This window comes from Penicillium psychrosexuale (assembly GCF_028828465.1).
Source record: "Penicillium psychrosexuale strain IBT 29551 chromosome Unknown utg000002l, whole genome shotgun sequence".
Lineage (NCBI taxonomy): Eukaryota > Fungi > Ascomycota > Eurotiomycetes > Eurotiales > Aspergillaceae > Penicillium > Penicillium psychrosexuale.
Genome location: NW_026643187.1, coordinates 5,850,764 through 5,866,269, shown reverse-complemented (window position 1 = coordinate 5,866,269; position 15,506 = coordinate 5,850,764). Strand labels below are relative to the sequence as shown.

Sequence of the window (15,506 nt, the reverse complement as noted above, 5' to 3'; positions counted from 1 at the left end):
CGGAAGATTTTGTTGCCGAGTTCATACTGGCTATTCTTACAATGGCTGACACAAACGCCCCCAAAGGGCTTTCCAATAAGCTCCAAAACAAGCGCAAGAGACAAGCCGACGACGCTGCTCTCAAGCAAGAAAAGCCCGAAGCAGGCACACCCGCAGAGGGGTCAAGCAAGAAGAAGCAGAAGAAGAACAAGAACAAAAAGAAGCAGGCGGAACACGATGAGCATCAGTCAACACGCAAAGACGGCATTGACGACTCGATTGGCAAGATGGACGGCCGGTTGTTAGGCGATCACTTTGCGCAGAAAGCCAAAAGACACGAAAAAGAGCTTTCTGCTGTTGAACTGAGTGATCTTTCGATTCCAGGTATGTATACTTCCTCTTGTTCTGTCGGCCAAGGCCGAGGAGTGTTCTAGACATTAACCAAGCTATAGATTCCGCATTCCTCGATACCTCTTCCTTCACCTCCAGCCGAAAGCTCGAGCAACTCCCCGAATTCCTCAAATCGTTCAGTAAAGGTGCCGACCTGTCAAAGTCGTCCGAGAAGAACGGCACCCCTCATACACTAGTTATTTCGGGTGCTGCTATGCGAGCCGCTGATGTTGTACGGTAAGTGGACAACTTTCAGTCGCTTTTTTCTGGAATGAATCGAAGCCGGGACTGACAATTGGGGTTAATAGGGCACTGCGCTCTTTCCAAACCAAGGATAGCATTGTAGGAAAGCTGTTCGCGAAACACATCAAGTTGGAGGAAGCGAAGCAGTTCCTTCAACGTGCTCGGTCTGGTATCGGGGCTGGAACCCCAACCAGAATCTCAGATTTGATCGAGTCTGGTGAGTTTGCTTGCTTACTATCTATAGATAGCTCCATTTCGTTACATATACAGATGCTGATATATCTTCTAGGAACTCTCAACCTGGAGGAACTGGAGCGCATTGTCATTGATGGATCGCACATTGACCAGAAGCAAAGAGGCATCTTTGACATGAAGGACACGCATATGCCGCTGTTGAAGCTGCTTACTCGGCCGGAACTGCGTGAGCGCTATGGGGTGAAGAAGGGTGTGAAGATCTTGGTGTTCTGATCTAACAGAGCGCTGGTCACGAACTTTATACTAGTATATGATTCGAGTAAATGCACACTTGAATGATCGTATTCAAACAATTGCTTGTAGTAAGTAGATAAATTGCGTACTATAAAAATCAAGGGCTTATCAGCAAGCCCCTTGACCGCCTTCCGAGACACGGCAAAAATAAATTTCACTTTTCTCTCCGCCCGACTTTTTTTTGGAGCTTGAGTCTCGTTGCGCTGCAAAGTTCTCCACCTCTTTTTCTTGTTTTCCCAAATTACCCGAACTTTCATTCGTCCCGATTGCTTTCGCATCCTATCATTGACTCTTTTCATCACAACATATACCCCAAACAAACACAATGGGCGATAAGCGCAAACTCGTGCAGGATGAGGTCGTCGAGCCCGAGGGCAAGAAGATGAAGAAGGAGAAGAAGGACAAGAAAGACAAGAAGGAAAAGAAGGAAAAGCGCAAGTCGCAAGAGGAGTCCGAGGTTGTCGCTCCCGCTGAAACTGCTGCTCCGGCACAGGAAGAGGTGAAGGAGAAGAAGGACAAGAAGGACAAGAAGGACAAATCTGAGAAGAAAGACAAGTCCGAGAAGAAGGACAAGTCCGAGAAGAAGGACAAGTCCGAGAAGAAGGAGAAGCGCAAGGCCGAGGAGACCGACGCCGAGCCTGCTGCTCCCTCCGAGGACGCTATGGATATTGAGGTGATCCCTGCCGAGAAGGCGGACGGCGATAAGAAGGAGAAGAAAGACAAGAAGAAGGACAAGAAGGAGAAAAAGCAGAAGAAGGAGAAGACCGAGCCCGCTGCTGAGACCGAAGAAGAGCCTACCGCTGAATCTGCGGAGGGCGAGCAAGCCCAGAAGAGTTCCCGCTTCATCTGCTTTGTCGGTAAGTGATTCCAATCCAGATGAATTATCCCGAACCAAAGACGCAGGATTAACCAAAGGATATTCCTATATACAGGCAACCTTCCCTACTCCGCCAACCATGACTCCTTGAGCAAGCACTTTGAAAAGAACCCCCGGCCACAATCCGCGTCGCAACCAAGAAAGAAGACCCCAAGAAGTGCCGCGGTTTCGCATTCATCGAGTTTGACAACTACGACCGCATGAAGACCTGTCTCAAGTTGTACCACCACTCCAACTTCGACGACGGAAAGTACCCACCCCGACGCATGAACGTCGAGCTGACGTGAGTTACCCCCAATTCGAGAATATAATTGCTCTCCAAGCAACTGCAGTCATAGCCGCATACTAACCCTCAATTCTAGTGCTGGTGGCGGCGGCGCCAAGTCCGAACATCGCAATGCCAAGATCCAGGCCAAGAACGAGAAGCTCAATGAGGAGCGCCAGCGCCAGGCTAAGGATATCCAGAAGGACAAGAGGAAGCACGAGAAGAAGGCTGCCCCGGCTGGCGGCTCCGGTGCGAATGCTGCTGGCCTGGACGGCGCAGCCGACAACGCTGGCAGCGCTGCCAACGATCAGTGGGCTGGTCTGCACCCTAGCCGCAGAGGCCGAATGTAAATCAAAAAAGTCGCTGGTTCACTGTCGTGGCTTATTTGGAACGGTCTCAACTCGTTGGGGGATTGGAACAGTGTACAGCAAGGTGTCCGGAGCATCTGCAGGCAGCTGGACATTTTGATAGCCATGCATTCCCGGGAGCATCAGGTTTGGCTGGTTTTTTTCTTATGTATTCCAAAAAGTACTTACTTCATGTCTCTATTGTTTTGATTTTGAAGATACCAATTCATATGTTCTTTTCTGTGCTTTCTTCCCAAACATTGCCCGAGTGGACATCTATGACATGAACTAATAACTTAGAACGACCATGGTATAATCTCGGAATCAAGAACATCGCGATAGAATTGGGACAGACTATGAACAAGCCGAGAGAGGCAAAGACAGAAAAATATCGCCAAGAAAGACGGTCAATGGATTTCATCACAAAACAGCACTGAGAGGCGGCCGGCGGAATTAAAAAAAAAAGGCCTCTAACTACCCAGACGCCGTATTAACACTATATTACTCATTGTAGCATACGAGAACATGGGGAGACGAGTCAAGCCAAACAAACGTGCTTTACAAGAGATTGCATTTGACTGCCTTCCTCCCGGATTTCGTAGTGGGACGGGGATTGAGAACGGCCCTGTGGTAGACAGTTAGAAAACGGATATCCACAACCGGTCCGGGAAAGGATATGAAGACTCACCGGATGGCTTCGTCGAACACGCTCTTCAGGTTGCGTTGTGTCAGCGCCGAACATTCAAGGTACTTATGTGCGCGAATCTCCTTGGCGACGGCCAGGGCTTGTTCGTAGGAGACGGTCTCCATCTTGCGTGCGCGGAGGGCTTCAATAGTGGCGCGGTCGTCTCTCAGATCGAGCTTGGTACCGACGAGGATGATGGGGACATTAGGGGCGTGGTGTTCGATCTCAGGGAACCACTAGAAGCGGGGGAACGGTTAGTCGCATGAAACTAGAAAGAGTCTGGTATGTTCCCGTTCGTACCTTCGCTTTGACGTTATCGAATGATGGCGGGCTGACGATGGAGAAGCAGATCAAAAAGACGTCGGTTTGCGGGTAAGATAACGGTCTCAGGCGATCGTAATCCTCTTGTCCAGCAGTATCCCACAGTCCCAGGCTGATCGGCCGGCCGTCAACCATAACACTGGCCGTGTAGTTGTCAAAGCTGTTATGGAATCAATATCCGTTCGGGATTCAAGGTTTCGCATTGAGGGGCAGAGGGTACGAACACAGTAGGGATGTATTCACCGGGGAATGCATTCGTTGTGTAGGAGATCAAAAGACATGTCTGAAGGAATGGATGTCAACATCTATTGCACGATTATAAGTAGGGATAGTGTCGGGGGATTATACTAACTTTGCCAACCGCACCATCACCGGTCACCACACACTAGATGGACTGTCAATTCACGCCGCGCATCGCTGATTCGATCCGATGCTCACCTTCAATGACTGAGTAGCCGGACCCGACGCCATGTCGCAAAAAAAAAGTATGAATCAAGCCAGATCAAGGCAGATTGCAACAGGGGCTGGGCGATAAGGGGATGGCAGCGATAAGGTAGAAGGACACAATGTCAACAAGGCAAGGGTATCTTCAGAATATCAGCTTTAGCTTCAGGGGGGGGAACAGCTTGAAGGGAAGAAGCTAGGAGACTGGAGCTTGGGAAAAGAGGGGGTGGGAGAGATGTGGAGACAGAAGGAAGATTTGGAACTCACCAAAAGAACAATACAAAACATATATAAAGAAGAAGAAGAGGAAGAAGAGGCAGAAAGGGGAAAGAAGGGAAAAGTGATTGGACTAGTTCCCCTAGCCAAGGTCAAGATTCTTTTTCTGAAGAAAAAGAGTCCGTCTCCACTTAATTTCTAAATATTGACACTGAGGGTGTCTAAATAGAATATCAGAATCGAGAATATACAAAGTACGGAGGATATATGGTCGTGAATACCCTGCTCTATGCCCCCGTCGTCGGTTCTTAGTCTGATAGGGCCGAATTGCTCCTAAATATCTCACAGACCTCCCGATATCTGCTGGGCCGCCACCACTAATGCACCAATCGCATGACAAGTCGATCACGAGTGACGGGACATGGCCGACTCAATGTCGAATCATTCTGGGAGTGCTGATGCATCCTATTTATATCGACCCAACCACCCCCAGACATCAGATACAACCAACTACAGTCGCGATACGCCCCTCGAACCACTCAGGAATCCACCTGCCCTGATCTCCGCCGGCTTCGTCAATAAAGTGGATAATTTCCCTGCGAAGGTTCGGAAATAGGGTGATTTGACGTGGGTCTGGATCGCCACTTGATTTTTATACCTGTATATTGGAGGATCAGAATCTTGGACGGCAAAGTACTTGGACCGAGGCACATCTGCTTTCTCCATGCGGGGGAGCTATCAAGAGACGGCGACGTATCCACGGCATACTCGATGGTTGACTTACCGCTCAACGATCACAATCTCATTCTTGTCCTTGATTGGAAATGCGTAGTAAAGCAGTGTGTCCGGTTCGTGTTCTTCCACCTGTTTGATGACTTCGGCTACAAGAGTAGATACCTAGAGGAACACGATATGTTAGATTATTAGACTGTCAAAGAGTATGGGGCTGTGCTAACTTCTTCAAATTTCTCAGGCTTTGGAACGAGAATTGCGGTGGCGTTGATCTCAGACATGATTGATGCCTGGGTTGAGTTGTTAGTCTTGGTTAATAAGTAGCAGGAGGACTGTAGAACAACGCACTCTCATACAGTCGTATCTTAGATCAGATATTGGAATGATAACTCTTGCAGAAACAAAGGATCAAGGAGTTAAATATGTAAATGTATTGAATGCAGATCATATAATCAAATAATCCACATCGACCTCGGTCCATGGCAAGCGGGGCATGAAGTCCACATATATAAGGCTTGACTATATTGGAATATCGGCTATGACTTAAGAACTCTAGATACTTCTTCTATCCAGTGATTTCTACTTGAATATAAGCTAAAATTTGTTTATTTGCGTGTTTTTGTTTATATACTTCTGGTGGTAAGGCAATATCCATGGATGCTATGAACTCTCCAATGCTTAGTGGCAATTGACTAGTCTTTGAAGTATAATCCCTATGTGGAGTATGGAGTATCTAACCTAATACATAACCCTATGCCTATGCCTAACAATATGGTCAGCTTCAAACCTGCTCTAGGGCTAACTAGTTAGGTGAAATGGAGAGATTACATCATCTATGCCTCAGGCACCAGATGACTCAGCAACCGCCGACATTCGTCTCGGCGTCAATTCTCCCGCAAATCATCGTCCTCAATCGGCAGACAGGCTCCCCACATCCTCCTTCAGCGGGCCGATTTCTCCGATTTACGGCAGATGGACTCCGCGAGCACTCGTTCACGTTTCGTGGGGTTTTATACCGGCTGAACGCAGGCTGATCTCCATGGATTTGGGGTATCGGAACATACTGGCACCGGATGGGCCGCACTACTCACTCCCCCCGACCGACTTTCGGTCCCCCACTCTACCCCGGCCAACCCCGGTTATCGATTTCATGCAGACAAGCTCGGAATCTTGCGAGATGGAGAAGGCTCCGCCTGTCACGGGCAAACGCCGAGGTGGCAGCCGAAAAGCCTGTAATGAATGTAAGCAGCAAAAGGTGAGTCATGTGCATATAATTACTATGCGATTTTACCCAAAACCAACCCCGACCGCATCCGGTCTCCGACAATCGCGCTGATGTCTCTAAACCTTGAAAGCTGCGCTGTGATATTGTTCAAACGCCAGCGGCGGCCTGTTCGCGCTGTCGCCGGCTTGGGATAGACTGTAAAGTTGAACAGTCGTTCAAGCGCATCTCTAAGAGAAGGTAACTTTTTTGTTTGGTTTTCTTCTTCTCTCTCATCTTATTGACTCTATTAACAGGCGCAATGCTGAAATGGAAAAGGAGATTGCTGATCTCCGCCGCCGTCTGGGACCCAACTCAGATCAAGAGCAAGGTGTAGAGTCCCATGAGCCTGGTGATGAATTGTCCCATTGCTCAGAGGATGTCTTTGCTCGCCGTGACTCGGCCGCGATTGACCAATCTCGACCTGTCTCGGTGCCGATTGAATCCCATTCAACTATAGCAACCCCTTTGACTATGAAAAGGGATGGTTCTATTGTATCACAGGATGAGGGCCAATGGCGACTGGAAGATGTTTCTCTCTCTAGAGCCCGAGTTCTTCGATTATTCGAACAGTATGCACTACCCATTTACTTGGCCCGTTTCTATGATTGACATCTGTATAGATACTTCACTTATTATCACCCCTTTCTTCCTCTTTTGAATCCACCCAAGCCCCCGGAGGTGTATCTCAACCGATGCCCTCTTTTGGCGTGGACTATGATTTGTGTTGCGAGCCGAAGGTCTCAATATGAGCCTGGGCTCTTGAGCGCACTGTCCGGACCATTCAGCAGACTGCTTTGGGCAACCATTACCAGTGTCCCGCAAGACTACCGGGTGGTCAAGGCCCTTTGCGTTCTGTGTACATGGCCTCTTCCGACTACAAGCCAGCGCACCGATGCAACCTTCATGCTCAGTGGCTTGATGATGCAGATTGCTATGCAGCTTGGGCTACACCGTCCAGTTCAAGCGGAAGAGTTCACAACTTTCCGCATGGAAGTTCAAGGTGAAGCTCTAAAGGATCGACTACACACGTGGGTTATTTGTAACATCGTGGCTCAAAAGTGAGTGCTTCCTTTATATGGCCGTTTATCATAGACTGATTTAGGATTCGGCAGTGTTGCGACTGGTTACGGCCAGCCACCGAGCACAATATACGACTGGGCCCTCGAGCCTGCTTCTTTGAGGGATGCGGACTACCGGCTTCCTGAAGACCTGGTCATTCGGTTGCGTATCGAGAAGTTCTGCGACCGGGTGACAAAGGCGTTATACAGTAGTAAACCCGAGCCTGGGGAGTTTATTAGCGCCGACAAGCTCGTGGTTGTGCAGGTTTTGGAATGCGAACTCAGAGACATGGATGTCGAGTTTGAAGGAAAGATCTCTGGTGAGTTAATTTCGTATCTTTCCAATTTGGCACGCTGACACTAGTACCAAGCAATCAATACGATCCATCTCCGAGCTGCAGAACTACACTTCCGATATTTCATGTTTCTAGGATCCACTGCGCGAAGTGACGATCTGATCAAGCTTTTCCTTGCGACAACCTCCTTCCTTAGTCGAGTATTAGATCTCGAAACATCGCCAGGTGAATTGATCGGCCACTCCACCAACTATATTCTTCAAATGATTGTGTCGGCTGCTTTTGCTCTCATGAAGCTGCTGAAGAGCAGCTTCAGTAGACACCTCGATTTCAACCATGGCAAGCTACTGTTCAACGGCGCAATCTCAGCAATTCGCCGAATAAGTGTCATGGATCACGATCGTCCCATTCGTCTTGCAGACATTCTCGCTCAGATGTGGAATGCCACGAGTCTAGAGCCCGCTGAAGAAGATGCCCTACAGCTTAAAGTCCGGTGCCGGATGAGCATGAGTCATGTCTACGACACGGTTTGGCGTTGGCGACAGCGGTTCCGACCGGTGAGAAGCCTCGAAGAGATGCAAGGTAAGTTTCTTTGCTTTTTCCCCCTTTATTTATTTTATCCCAGTTGTTAACAAAATCTCCTTTTACAGCTGCCGCCATAGCAGCGAATCAAGATATACTAGGTCCGTCAGGACATATGACGCGGCAACATGATAGCTCCCTGGAGGATCAATCTTTGATGATGCCAGCTCAGTTTGACGAAGGCGGAGCATTTTTCAGCGAATCTGGGTTCTCGGAAGTCTTTGATTCTCTCAATTGGGTTTTTGACGGTATTCCCGACTCTTTCGTCGCACCTCCGGTTTTGTAGATGCGAGTTACTGGCATGGGTGTTTTTGTATATATGTATGGATTTCTAGCGACGATACCAGAATAAAAGTGATTTTTCCTGTGTATTAAGCTTGTAAATACGTAGAGCTAGCTAGTTCACCATACCACGTACACTGAGGTCACTCCATACGTACAATGAAGCCCAAGATCCACTTGGCCGAACCCGCAATTACGTCTTGACCCCAAGAACACCACTAGAACACCACTAAGACATTCCGCCAGGTTCACCACGTTTCAGCCCAATTGAGACTGCAGAAGGCTGCAGCATTCCCTGTTCCTGTGCCTGGACCTCATTTTGATCTGCCACTCCATTAATAGTGGCCCGTGAGGCTTTCCGTCCCACCCCCTCTATTTAACTCTCTCTCTTGACATTCACACGAGTCAAGACCCTTTCCATGTCGGATCAAGCCCTACACGATTCGACGTTAACGCATGATGCGCCTCCGTCGAGCGCCGGTCGCTCATCCCCTAGCCACGGGGGCGAGCAGACCCAGCCGACCCACGAGGCCATCTCAGACGAGCTGAAAGCCCGCCTAGACAAAGTTATCTACTCTGATGTGAGCAGACACAAAGAATCCACCTTCAGGTGCATACTAAACAAAGACGCAATTATATTAATCATGAGTAGATCGGGATAACCACACTCCTGACACGGCTGAAGCAAAGCGTGGCCTCCGCCAGGGTTAGTAGTCGCGAAAGGACTCCCGCGACGATCGCGAATGCTAACACAATATCTACTAGGATTTCTCAACCTTCCTGAAAAAGCGAGGCTCCCTCGAAGAAGAGCACGCTCAGGGGCTGCGAAAACTGTCCCGCGTGATCAGCGATGCGGCGCAACGCACCGACAACCGACAAGGAACATACAGTTCCAGCTACAAGGACATCCACCGAATCCAGGAGCGAATGGTCGACCATGGCCTCCAATTCGCCGTCTCCCTCCACCAGATGTCCGACGACCTGCACGAGCTTGCCGGCAACATCGAGCGCGGCCGCAAGCAATGGAAACAGACGGGGTTAGCTGCAGAGAAGAAAGTCGTCGATGCGATGTCGCTGGCGGAGAAGGCAAAGGCCAAATACGAGTCGTTGGCGGAGCAGTATGACCGTGTGCGCACGGGAGACAAGCAGGGTGGGAAGTTCGGTCTCAAGGGCCACAAGTCTGCGGCGCAGCACGAGGAGGAGCTGTTGCGCAAGGTCCAGCACGCGGATAGCGATTATGGGTCTAAGGTTCAGGCGGCGCAGACGGCGCGCCAGGAGCTGGTGTCTACCCACCGACCTCAGGCTGTACACAATCTACAGCAGTTGATCGCTGAGTGTGACTCGGGCTTGACCCTACAGCAGCAGAAGTTCGGTATGTGCAATTCCTTCCTACGTAGGTGGCTTTCTTGTCCAGTTCATCGGCTTATTATTTGCAGCTACTTTCAGCGAGAAACTGCTTCTGGGCCAAGGTCTTTGCGTCAGCCCATTGAAGACCGATGCGAGCGGGGCATTAGGACTTAAGAGCCTTGCCGATGTTGTTCGCCAAGTCGATAACCAGAAAGATCTCCATGAGTTTATTTTAAGCCATGAAGGTAACCCGGGGGCTGTGGCTTCCGAACCTGTCAAATACGAGCGCCACCCTGTAAGTCCTGCATTGTCCCTCGATTGCTTCACGATACTAACTTATTGAGTAGACACTCGGTGGTGGTGGGGCTGTTTCTTCTGCGTCTGCGGCAGCTTCGCAGCCAACGACTCAAAATAGGCGCGGGTCAACCGTACTACCGGCATTCACCTCGAATAATGTCACCTCGCCGGTGGTTCAGCCACCGCAGAGCGGTGATCGATTGCCACAGCCACAGACACCTTATGTTCCCCAGCCGGAGAAGACCTTCACCCCGCCCCCAGCGGGCACAGCTCCCTACCCAGTCTCGGGACCGTCTGCTCCGGAACCTGCACCCATGATTCCGGTGCCAATGGCCGGACCTCCTCCAATGGACCGGAGTCTCCAATCAAATCTTCCTCCGCTGAAGCCAGTATTCGGTGTTTCGCTGAACGACCTGTACGCCCGGGATGGAACGGCAGTTCCGTTCATTGTGTACCAGTGCTTCCAAGCAATTGAGCTGTTCGGTCTGGATATGGAGGGCATCTACCGACTCTCGGGTAGTGCCAATCATATCAGTCACATGAAAGCCATCTTTGACAATGGTAAGCTTGATCACACAGTTGATGAGATGGGCAGCTTGCTAACCTAATTTCACATGAACAGACTCATCCCAAGTCGACTTCACAAACCCGGAGAACTTTTACCATGATGTCAACAGTGTTGCAGGACTTGTGAAGCAATTCTTCAGGGACCTACCCGACCCTCTGTTCACTACCCAGTTCTACCAGCAGTTTGTTGATGCCGCCCGTAAGTAGCGTTCACGTCATGAAGAGAGTAGATAATCCCGTATCGAGAAACTGACAATGAAACCGCAGGCTTCGATGATGACATCCAACGCCGAGACTCGATGCACGCCCTTATTAATAGTCTGCCCGATGCCCACTATGCTACTCTCCGGGCCATCATTCTGGTACGATCCCCAACAAAAACACAGTCTTTGTTTCCATCAGATACTAATCCAGTCCATTACAGCATCTCAACAAGATCCAAGAACACTATACTCAGAACCGCATGAACGCGGGCAATCTAGCCATTTGCTTCGGGTATGTCCTTGCACGCTCCAAATCCATTTAAACAAGGATGTTATCAGTACAGACTTGCTAACTCTCGCTATAGACCCACCCTCATGGGCGCTAATTCCGGTGGCAGCATCGCCGACGCTGCATGGCAAGTCCGTGTCGTCGAGACGATCCTGAATAACACATTCCAGATCTTCGACGACGATTAGATCAATTCACCCCCGGCCCATTCCTAGTTTCTTTATTGTTTGTTTATTGGGATATGAGCGTTGGTTCGCGGACCCACGTATAATGTTTTGATGATGCGTCGCTTCCCGGTGCTCTCTTGTACCTCTTTTTCTTATCCATTCGTACGTCTTGTTCTTGTGTTCTTGGAGTGATACCTGTGCTACACGTTAAAAACTGCTTTTGTGCCTTCCGATTGTATATATACATCCTGGCTAGTCCTTAGTTTTGACTTTAGCAACGTATAATCATGTTACCGATGATGTCAGGTTGGGATGCATATATTGGCGTATTTGGTATTACATTGGTAGAAAGTATACAGTATACTGCCAGCAGTAGGACGCCGGAAATTCGCTAGGTGGCATGGCTGCCTAACCTATTGTGCTTTCCCCACATATTCTTGGTAGTATTTGTTCTAGAGGCAGGGCAATCGTACTAAAGAAGCTGAAAACTAGAGAGTACGTGGTAGGGAATGGGATAGAGATTGTAGGAAGGAGACTGAGAGATTGATATTCATTTATACAAGTAACGGCTCAAAAAGGTGAATTTATCAAAACAGGTGGCTATGGTACATAGGGAGGTGTAAATGCTTCTATATCAAGGGGTTTCCGAGGCGAGGAAGAGAACGGACCAGAAACGAAGCTGATCTGAGCCTCTATCCAGTGTTAGGCCCAAAACGAGGAGTTGCTAGACAAGAAGGTGAGATAAAGGATATTATGTCAAACCCATTCGCTGTTGGTCGAATAAAATGGTAGGTCAAAGAACCTTTGGCAAGTCATAGTCTCGTCTGTGCGGATCTTGTAGTCGCAGTCTTCCAAATGCGCAGATATCATTCTGACAGAAAGAAATACAAATCACAGTTTGAGATGCGACTCAAATTTATTTCTTGCCCATCGAGTCCTTGATCATGTCCAGACGTTCGAGGGCCGACAACCCAGGCATGAAGTAGGGATTAGTCCAAGCGTCATGCAACGTGGTGGGAGTGATGTTGCCCCAGACTCTCCAGCCCTTATCCTGGTTGTTCCAGCGGAGATGCTGAATGACAACGTGCTCGGTACAGTCCTGCTCCTTCTTGTCGACGGTGACATCTTCTGTAGGTCCCTTCCCGCTGGGTTTCTGGGCCCGAGTCGTAGCCTGTCGGCTCGTGATGCGCACGACAATCTGACGAATACCGGATTTCGGGATATCGGGGATGGATGTTGCGCGATCTGAGATGACGCGGAGACCCGTAAAGTTTGTGCTTGGCTTACGCAGGTATTTCACCAGTTTCCAGGTTATCTGCTCATTCTTCGGGCGGCGTTCGATAGCTGTGCTGAGGTTCTTGGCGAGATTGTCGCAGCAGATCTGGCGGATTTTAGGGATGTTGCCTCTATAACAATCCATAGCGGTTAGTCCCGCTGAAAATTAAACGGGAGAAAAGACGCAGGCTTACTCGGCAAATGCTGTAAACGCATCATTGTGAAGCTTTGCGGCGAAATGGCGCCGCTTGCCTAGGAGAAGAGGAAGGGTATTTTCGCGCTTGCAGTATTGGAGCAGACTGGAATTTAGTTAGAAAAAACATCTTTGTAAGTATATGGCATAAGCAGCTCTTGCTCAGCGTAACCGCCGGAGTATACCGAGCATTCCGAGAATTCGAGGATAACTAACCTGGCATGGTTGCTCAGCCAGGCCTTGAGCCATGTCCATTCCATATGCCACCTATCACGCGGTGCCTTGAAAATCGAAGGCATATCCCTCCACAACGGTCGGACAAAGGTACCTGGTAATATGCCGATATCATTTGGCAGATCGGCTATTCTCATGCCCTGGGTTCTGGTTTTGAAGGCGGGCTGCACTTGGCTTGGAGGACGGAAGTTCATTTGTCTCCCACGCCATTGTTGGGAGGTCTCGGAGAAGGCCCGACATTGTACGAAGGAACCAGATGGGACAATCCGAGCGGATGTGCCCGCGGGCAATCTTATGGTAGACGCCATTGCGAATCAGGTTGAGTAAGAGAAGTGGTTCCTCGCCGAAGAATGAAATCCGCGGAACTGTCAGTCACGTGAATCACTCCGGTCGACAGCAACAAGTAGCTCGGGATTCTTGTGAACAAAGCGCCCTCTTATCGAGGCTACAGCTTATATCTTCCTCGCTGTTTCTTCAGTCTCACTGTCATATGTAAAAAGAAGTCGATCATATAAAATTAAACTGCCTCCGAAAAAGACACCGCCCGCCACACACTGGGGTCTGATATCTGCCAATTAGGGGACTCGCAAACAGCTTGACAACAACCCAATTTTGAATAATTTGTCGAGAGCTCACGACTCGATTGTAACACTCATCCTATACCCCTTCCCTTCCTTGCGTGGCGGCCGCATATGCCGCGATTCAGAATAAAGGCTGGCTCCTCCTCGACGTAATGCCTCTCCTCCACCATACACTCCCCGAGACTATCCACAACATCCACACCGTGCTCCAGACCTGAATCTCACGCGACCGGCTCGTCCGCCCAGCTACCTCAGCAATTCCCCTGAACTACTACAAAGCCGACTGCCAAAAGAGGTGGCTTCTCCATCTGCTTCGACTGTCCCGCCTTCCCCGACTTCCTCGTCCCATACTCCACCCAGCAGCGATGGCCCTAAGTCAGCACTGCACCCGCGGGTTGCTGTCATCCTCGGAGTGGACCGCAGGTGGTATATTCCCCTGCTGGTATGTCGGGCTCTGAGCACGCTTCCTGCTGCCTGGTGGGGTTTGCGATGCGCTTTTACTTTCCTCGCCGAATTGCTGCATATAAGGCCGGGTATGGGACGAGAGGGGTGGGCGGCGGCGATTGTTGGTAGTGTTGGACAGGAATGGGATGTTGAGAGGAGATTTCGTGTGACAGAAGTGGCGTTGGCTATTATGTGGGTATGTATTCCCTTGATATGCTATCCAACGGCCTACTCTTATACTGACTACTTGACAGTGCTGTGCATCCGCATATCTTTCCTATTTCTTTGCTGATTGCATGATGTCTCGTTGGTTGGTTTTCTCTACCCTTGACGTCCCACTATGTCCATAATGCTAATCCGTGATATACTCAGGCTTTTAAACTACACACCACCAGCCGTTGTGATTCGTCTTCTTACAACTAACGGTTTGATTGCATATATCACTTCTTGGGTCCTTTACCTATCTGGTGCATCCTCTGACCCTAGACTCCTTTTACCAGCCTGGATCTCCATAACAACCGTACGTACATCGACTTCCAATTGTTCATCGACCTTGCAACAGCCATTGACCCTTCGCCTAGTCTTTAACATTTGTTTACCACGCAACGCAAAACCATGCAACCATCAAACGCGAAACAGCAGCATCGCTACTAGTCGTTTCCGTCGCAAGCTTCCTAAGCATGTCCTCGCTCCTCATGCAGCTGCATCTGACCCGTGAAAACGAACCAGAAGTGCCTGTCTTCGTCATTACCCGCAAACTTTGGGACTGGGCTGTGGCCATCTTCCTGCGCATGCGAATTGCGGATGACCGTATTCCTATGGGAGAGCTATAGCTTGATTACTTGCCTGTTGGTTGTTGGACTTTTGTTGCTTTTTCTGTTTCCGAATATTTTGCAGAGTTGGTTCCACAGTCTGGACAAGCGTTATTGGCTGGCAGGCTGCATGATTTGTACATTTTTGGGATCTGATTGTGATTTTGATTTAGCAAAAGTACTGGAAGAGTACTTTGTTGCGCTTGATACCCCTGGCCTAGGGAAGTTTTTATTTTCAGACATGGCGATCTTTGATAGATCTAATCTATTATTTTTGTTTATTGATTGATTCACAATGCGCACCCTCTTAAACTAACATAGACTGAGAGAGCAAGTTCCTATCTCGAATTTACTCTATGTTGCTGCATCAGCTGGAGGATGACACTCGAGAACAGTTCAATTTCCTTGTCGCAAGAACAAAGAGCGAGAACAGCACAAATATTAAAAGTAGACGGTAGAGACCGAGAAAACGATTCAGCAATAGCACGCCATTAGTTCAACCTGGATCTCCTCGATCAGCCAGACTGACAAAATTGACCATGGGAATGCAATGGCAATTAGCAATACAAGCAAAGGCAACCCCTTCTCCAGGGATAAAAGAATGGAAAACACGCAAGCCGATAAAAA

At 49.2% G+C, this 15,506-nt stretch overlaps 8 protein-coding genes across 8 annotated transcripts; 5 read left to right on the top strand and 3 right to left on the bottom strand.

The window, feature by feature from the left end:
• Positions 1–41: 41 nt before the first annotated feature.
• Positions 42–1,080, top strand: N7518_003379 (uncharacterized protein; the record flags this gene model as incomplete). The annotated part of the gene is made up of 4 exons (XM_057184306.1): positions 42–363; positions 432–606; positions 678–829; positions 902–1,080. 4 exons carry the CDS (start codon positions 42–44, stop codon positions 1,078–1,080), a joined length of 828 nt encoding a protein of 275 aa, XP_057045756.1.
• Positions 1,081–1,426: 346 nt separating this feature from the next.
• Positions 1,427–2,593, top strand: N7518_003378 (uncharacterized protein; the record flags this gene model as incomplete). The annotated part of the gene is made up of 3 exons (XM_057184305.1): positions 1,427–1,958; positions 2,087–2,261; positions 2,341–2,593. 3 exons carry the CDS (start codon positions 1,427–1,429, stop codon positions 2,591–2,593), a joined length of 960 nt encoding a protein of 319 aa, XP_057045755.1.
• A 555-nt stretch (positions 2,594–3,148) lies between these two features.
• Positions 3,149–4,067, bottom strand: racA (putative Rho GTPase Rac; the record flags this gene model as incomplete). Its single annotated transcript, XM_057184304.1, has 6 exons — positions 3,149–3,215; positions 3,279–3,511; positions 3,576–3,756; positions 3,821–3,879; positions 3,949–3,981; positions 4,035–4,067. 6 exons carry the CDS (start codon positions 4,065–4,067, stop codon positions 3,149–3,151), a joined length of 606 nt encoding a protein of 201 aa, XP_057045754.1.
• A 969-nt stretch (positions 4,068–5,036) lies between these two features.
• On the bottom strand, positions 5,037–5,269 carry N7518_003376 (uncharacterized protein; the record flags this gene model as incomplete). Its single annotated transcript, XM_057184303.1, has 2 exons — positions 5,037–5,153; positions 5,213–5,269. The coding sequence occupies 2 exons, from the start codon at positions 5,267–5,269 to the stop codon at positions 5,037–5,039; spliced, it is 174 nt and encodes a 57-aa protein (XP_057045753.1).
• A 554-nt stretch (positions 5,270–5,823) lies between these two features.
• On the top strand, positions 5,824–8,474 carry N7518_003375 (transcription factor domain-containing protein; the record flags this gene model as incomplete). The annotated part of the gene is made up of 7 exons (XM_057184302.1): positions 5,824–6,243; positions 6,344–6,450; positions 6,507–6,821; positions 6,873–7,310; positions 7,365–7,630; positions 7,682–8,188; positions 8,257–8,474. The coding sequence occupies 7 exons, from the start codon at positions 5,824–5,826 to the stop codon at positions 8,472–8,474; spliced, it is 2,271 nt and encodes a 756-aa protein (XP_057045752.1).
• Positions 8,475–8,889: 415 nt separating this feature from the next.
• rgd1 (putative Rho GTPase activator (Rgd1)) lies at positions 8,890–11,361 on the top strand (the record flags this gene model as incomplete). Its single annotated transcript, XM_057184301.1, has 9 exons — positions 8,890–9,051; positions 9,123–9,176; positions 9,236–9,842; positions 9,907–10,112; positions 10,165–10,675; positions 10,737–10,880; positions 10,949–11,043; positions 11,106–11,176; positions 11,250–11,361. 9 exons carry the CDS (start codon positions 8,890–8,892, stop codon positions 11,359–11,361), a joined length of 1,962 nt encoding a protein of 653 aa, XP_057045751.1.
• Positions 11,362–12,256: 895 nt separating this feature from the next.
• Positions 12,257–13,350, bottom strand: N7518_003373 (uncharacterized protein; the record flags this gene model as incomplete). The annotated part of the gene is made up of 3 exons (XM_057184300.1): positions 12,257–12,746; positions 12,810–12,914; positions 13,025–13,350. 3 exons carry the CDS (start codon positions 13,348–13,350, stop codon positions 12,257–12,259), a joined length of 921 nt encoding a protein of 306 aa, XP_057045750.1.
• Positions 13,351–14,158: 808 nt separating this feature from the next.
• On the top strand, positions 14,159–14,900 carry N7518_003372 (uncharacterized protein; the record flags this gene model as incomplete). Its single annotated transcript, XM_057184299.1, has 4 exons — positions 14,159–14,263; positions 14,322–14,377; positions 14,440–14,587; positions 14,649–14,900. 4 exons carry the CDS (start codon positions 14,159–14,161, stop codon positions 14,898–14,900), a joined length of 561 nt encoding a protein of 186 aa, XP_057045749.1.
• Positions 14,901–15,506: the final 606 nt, after the last annotated feature.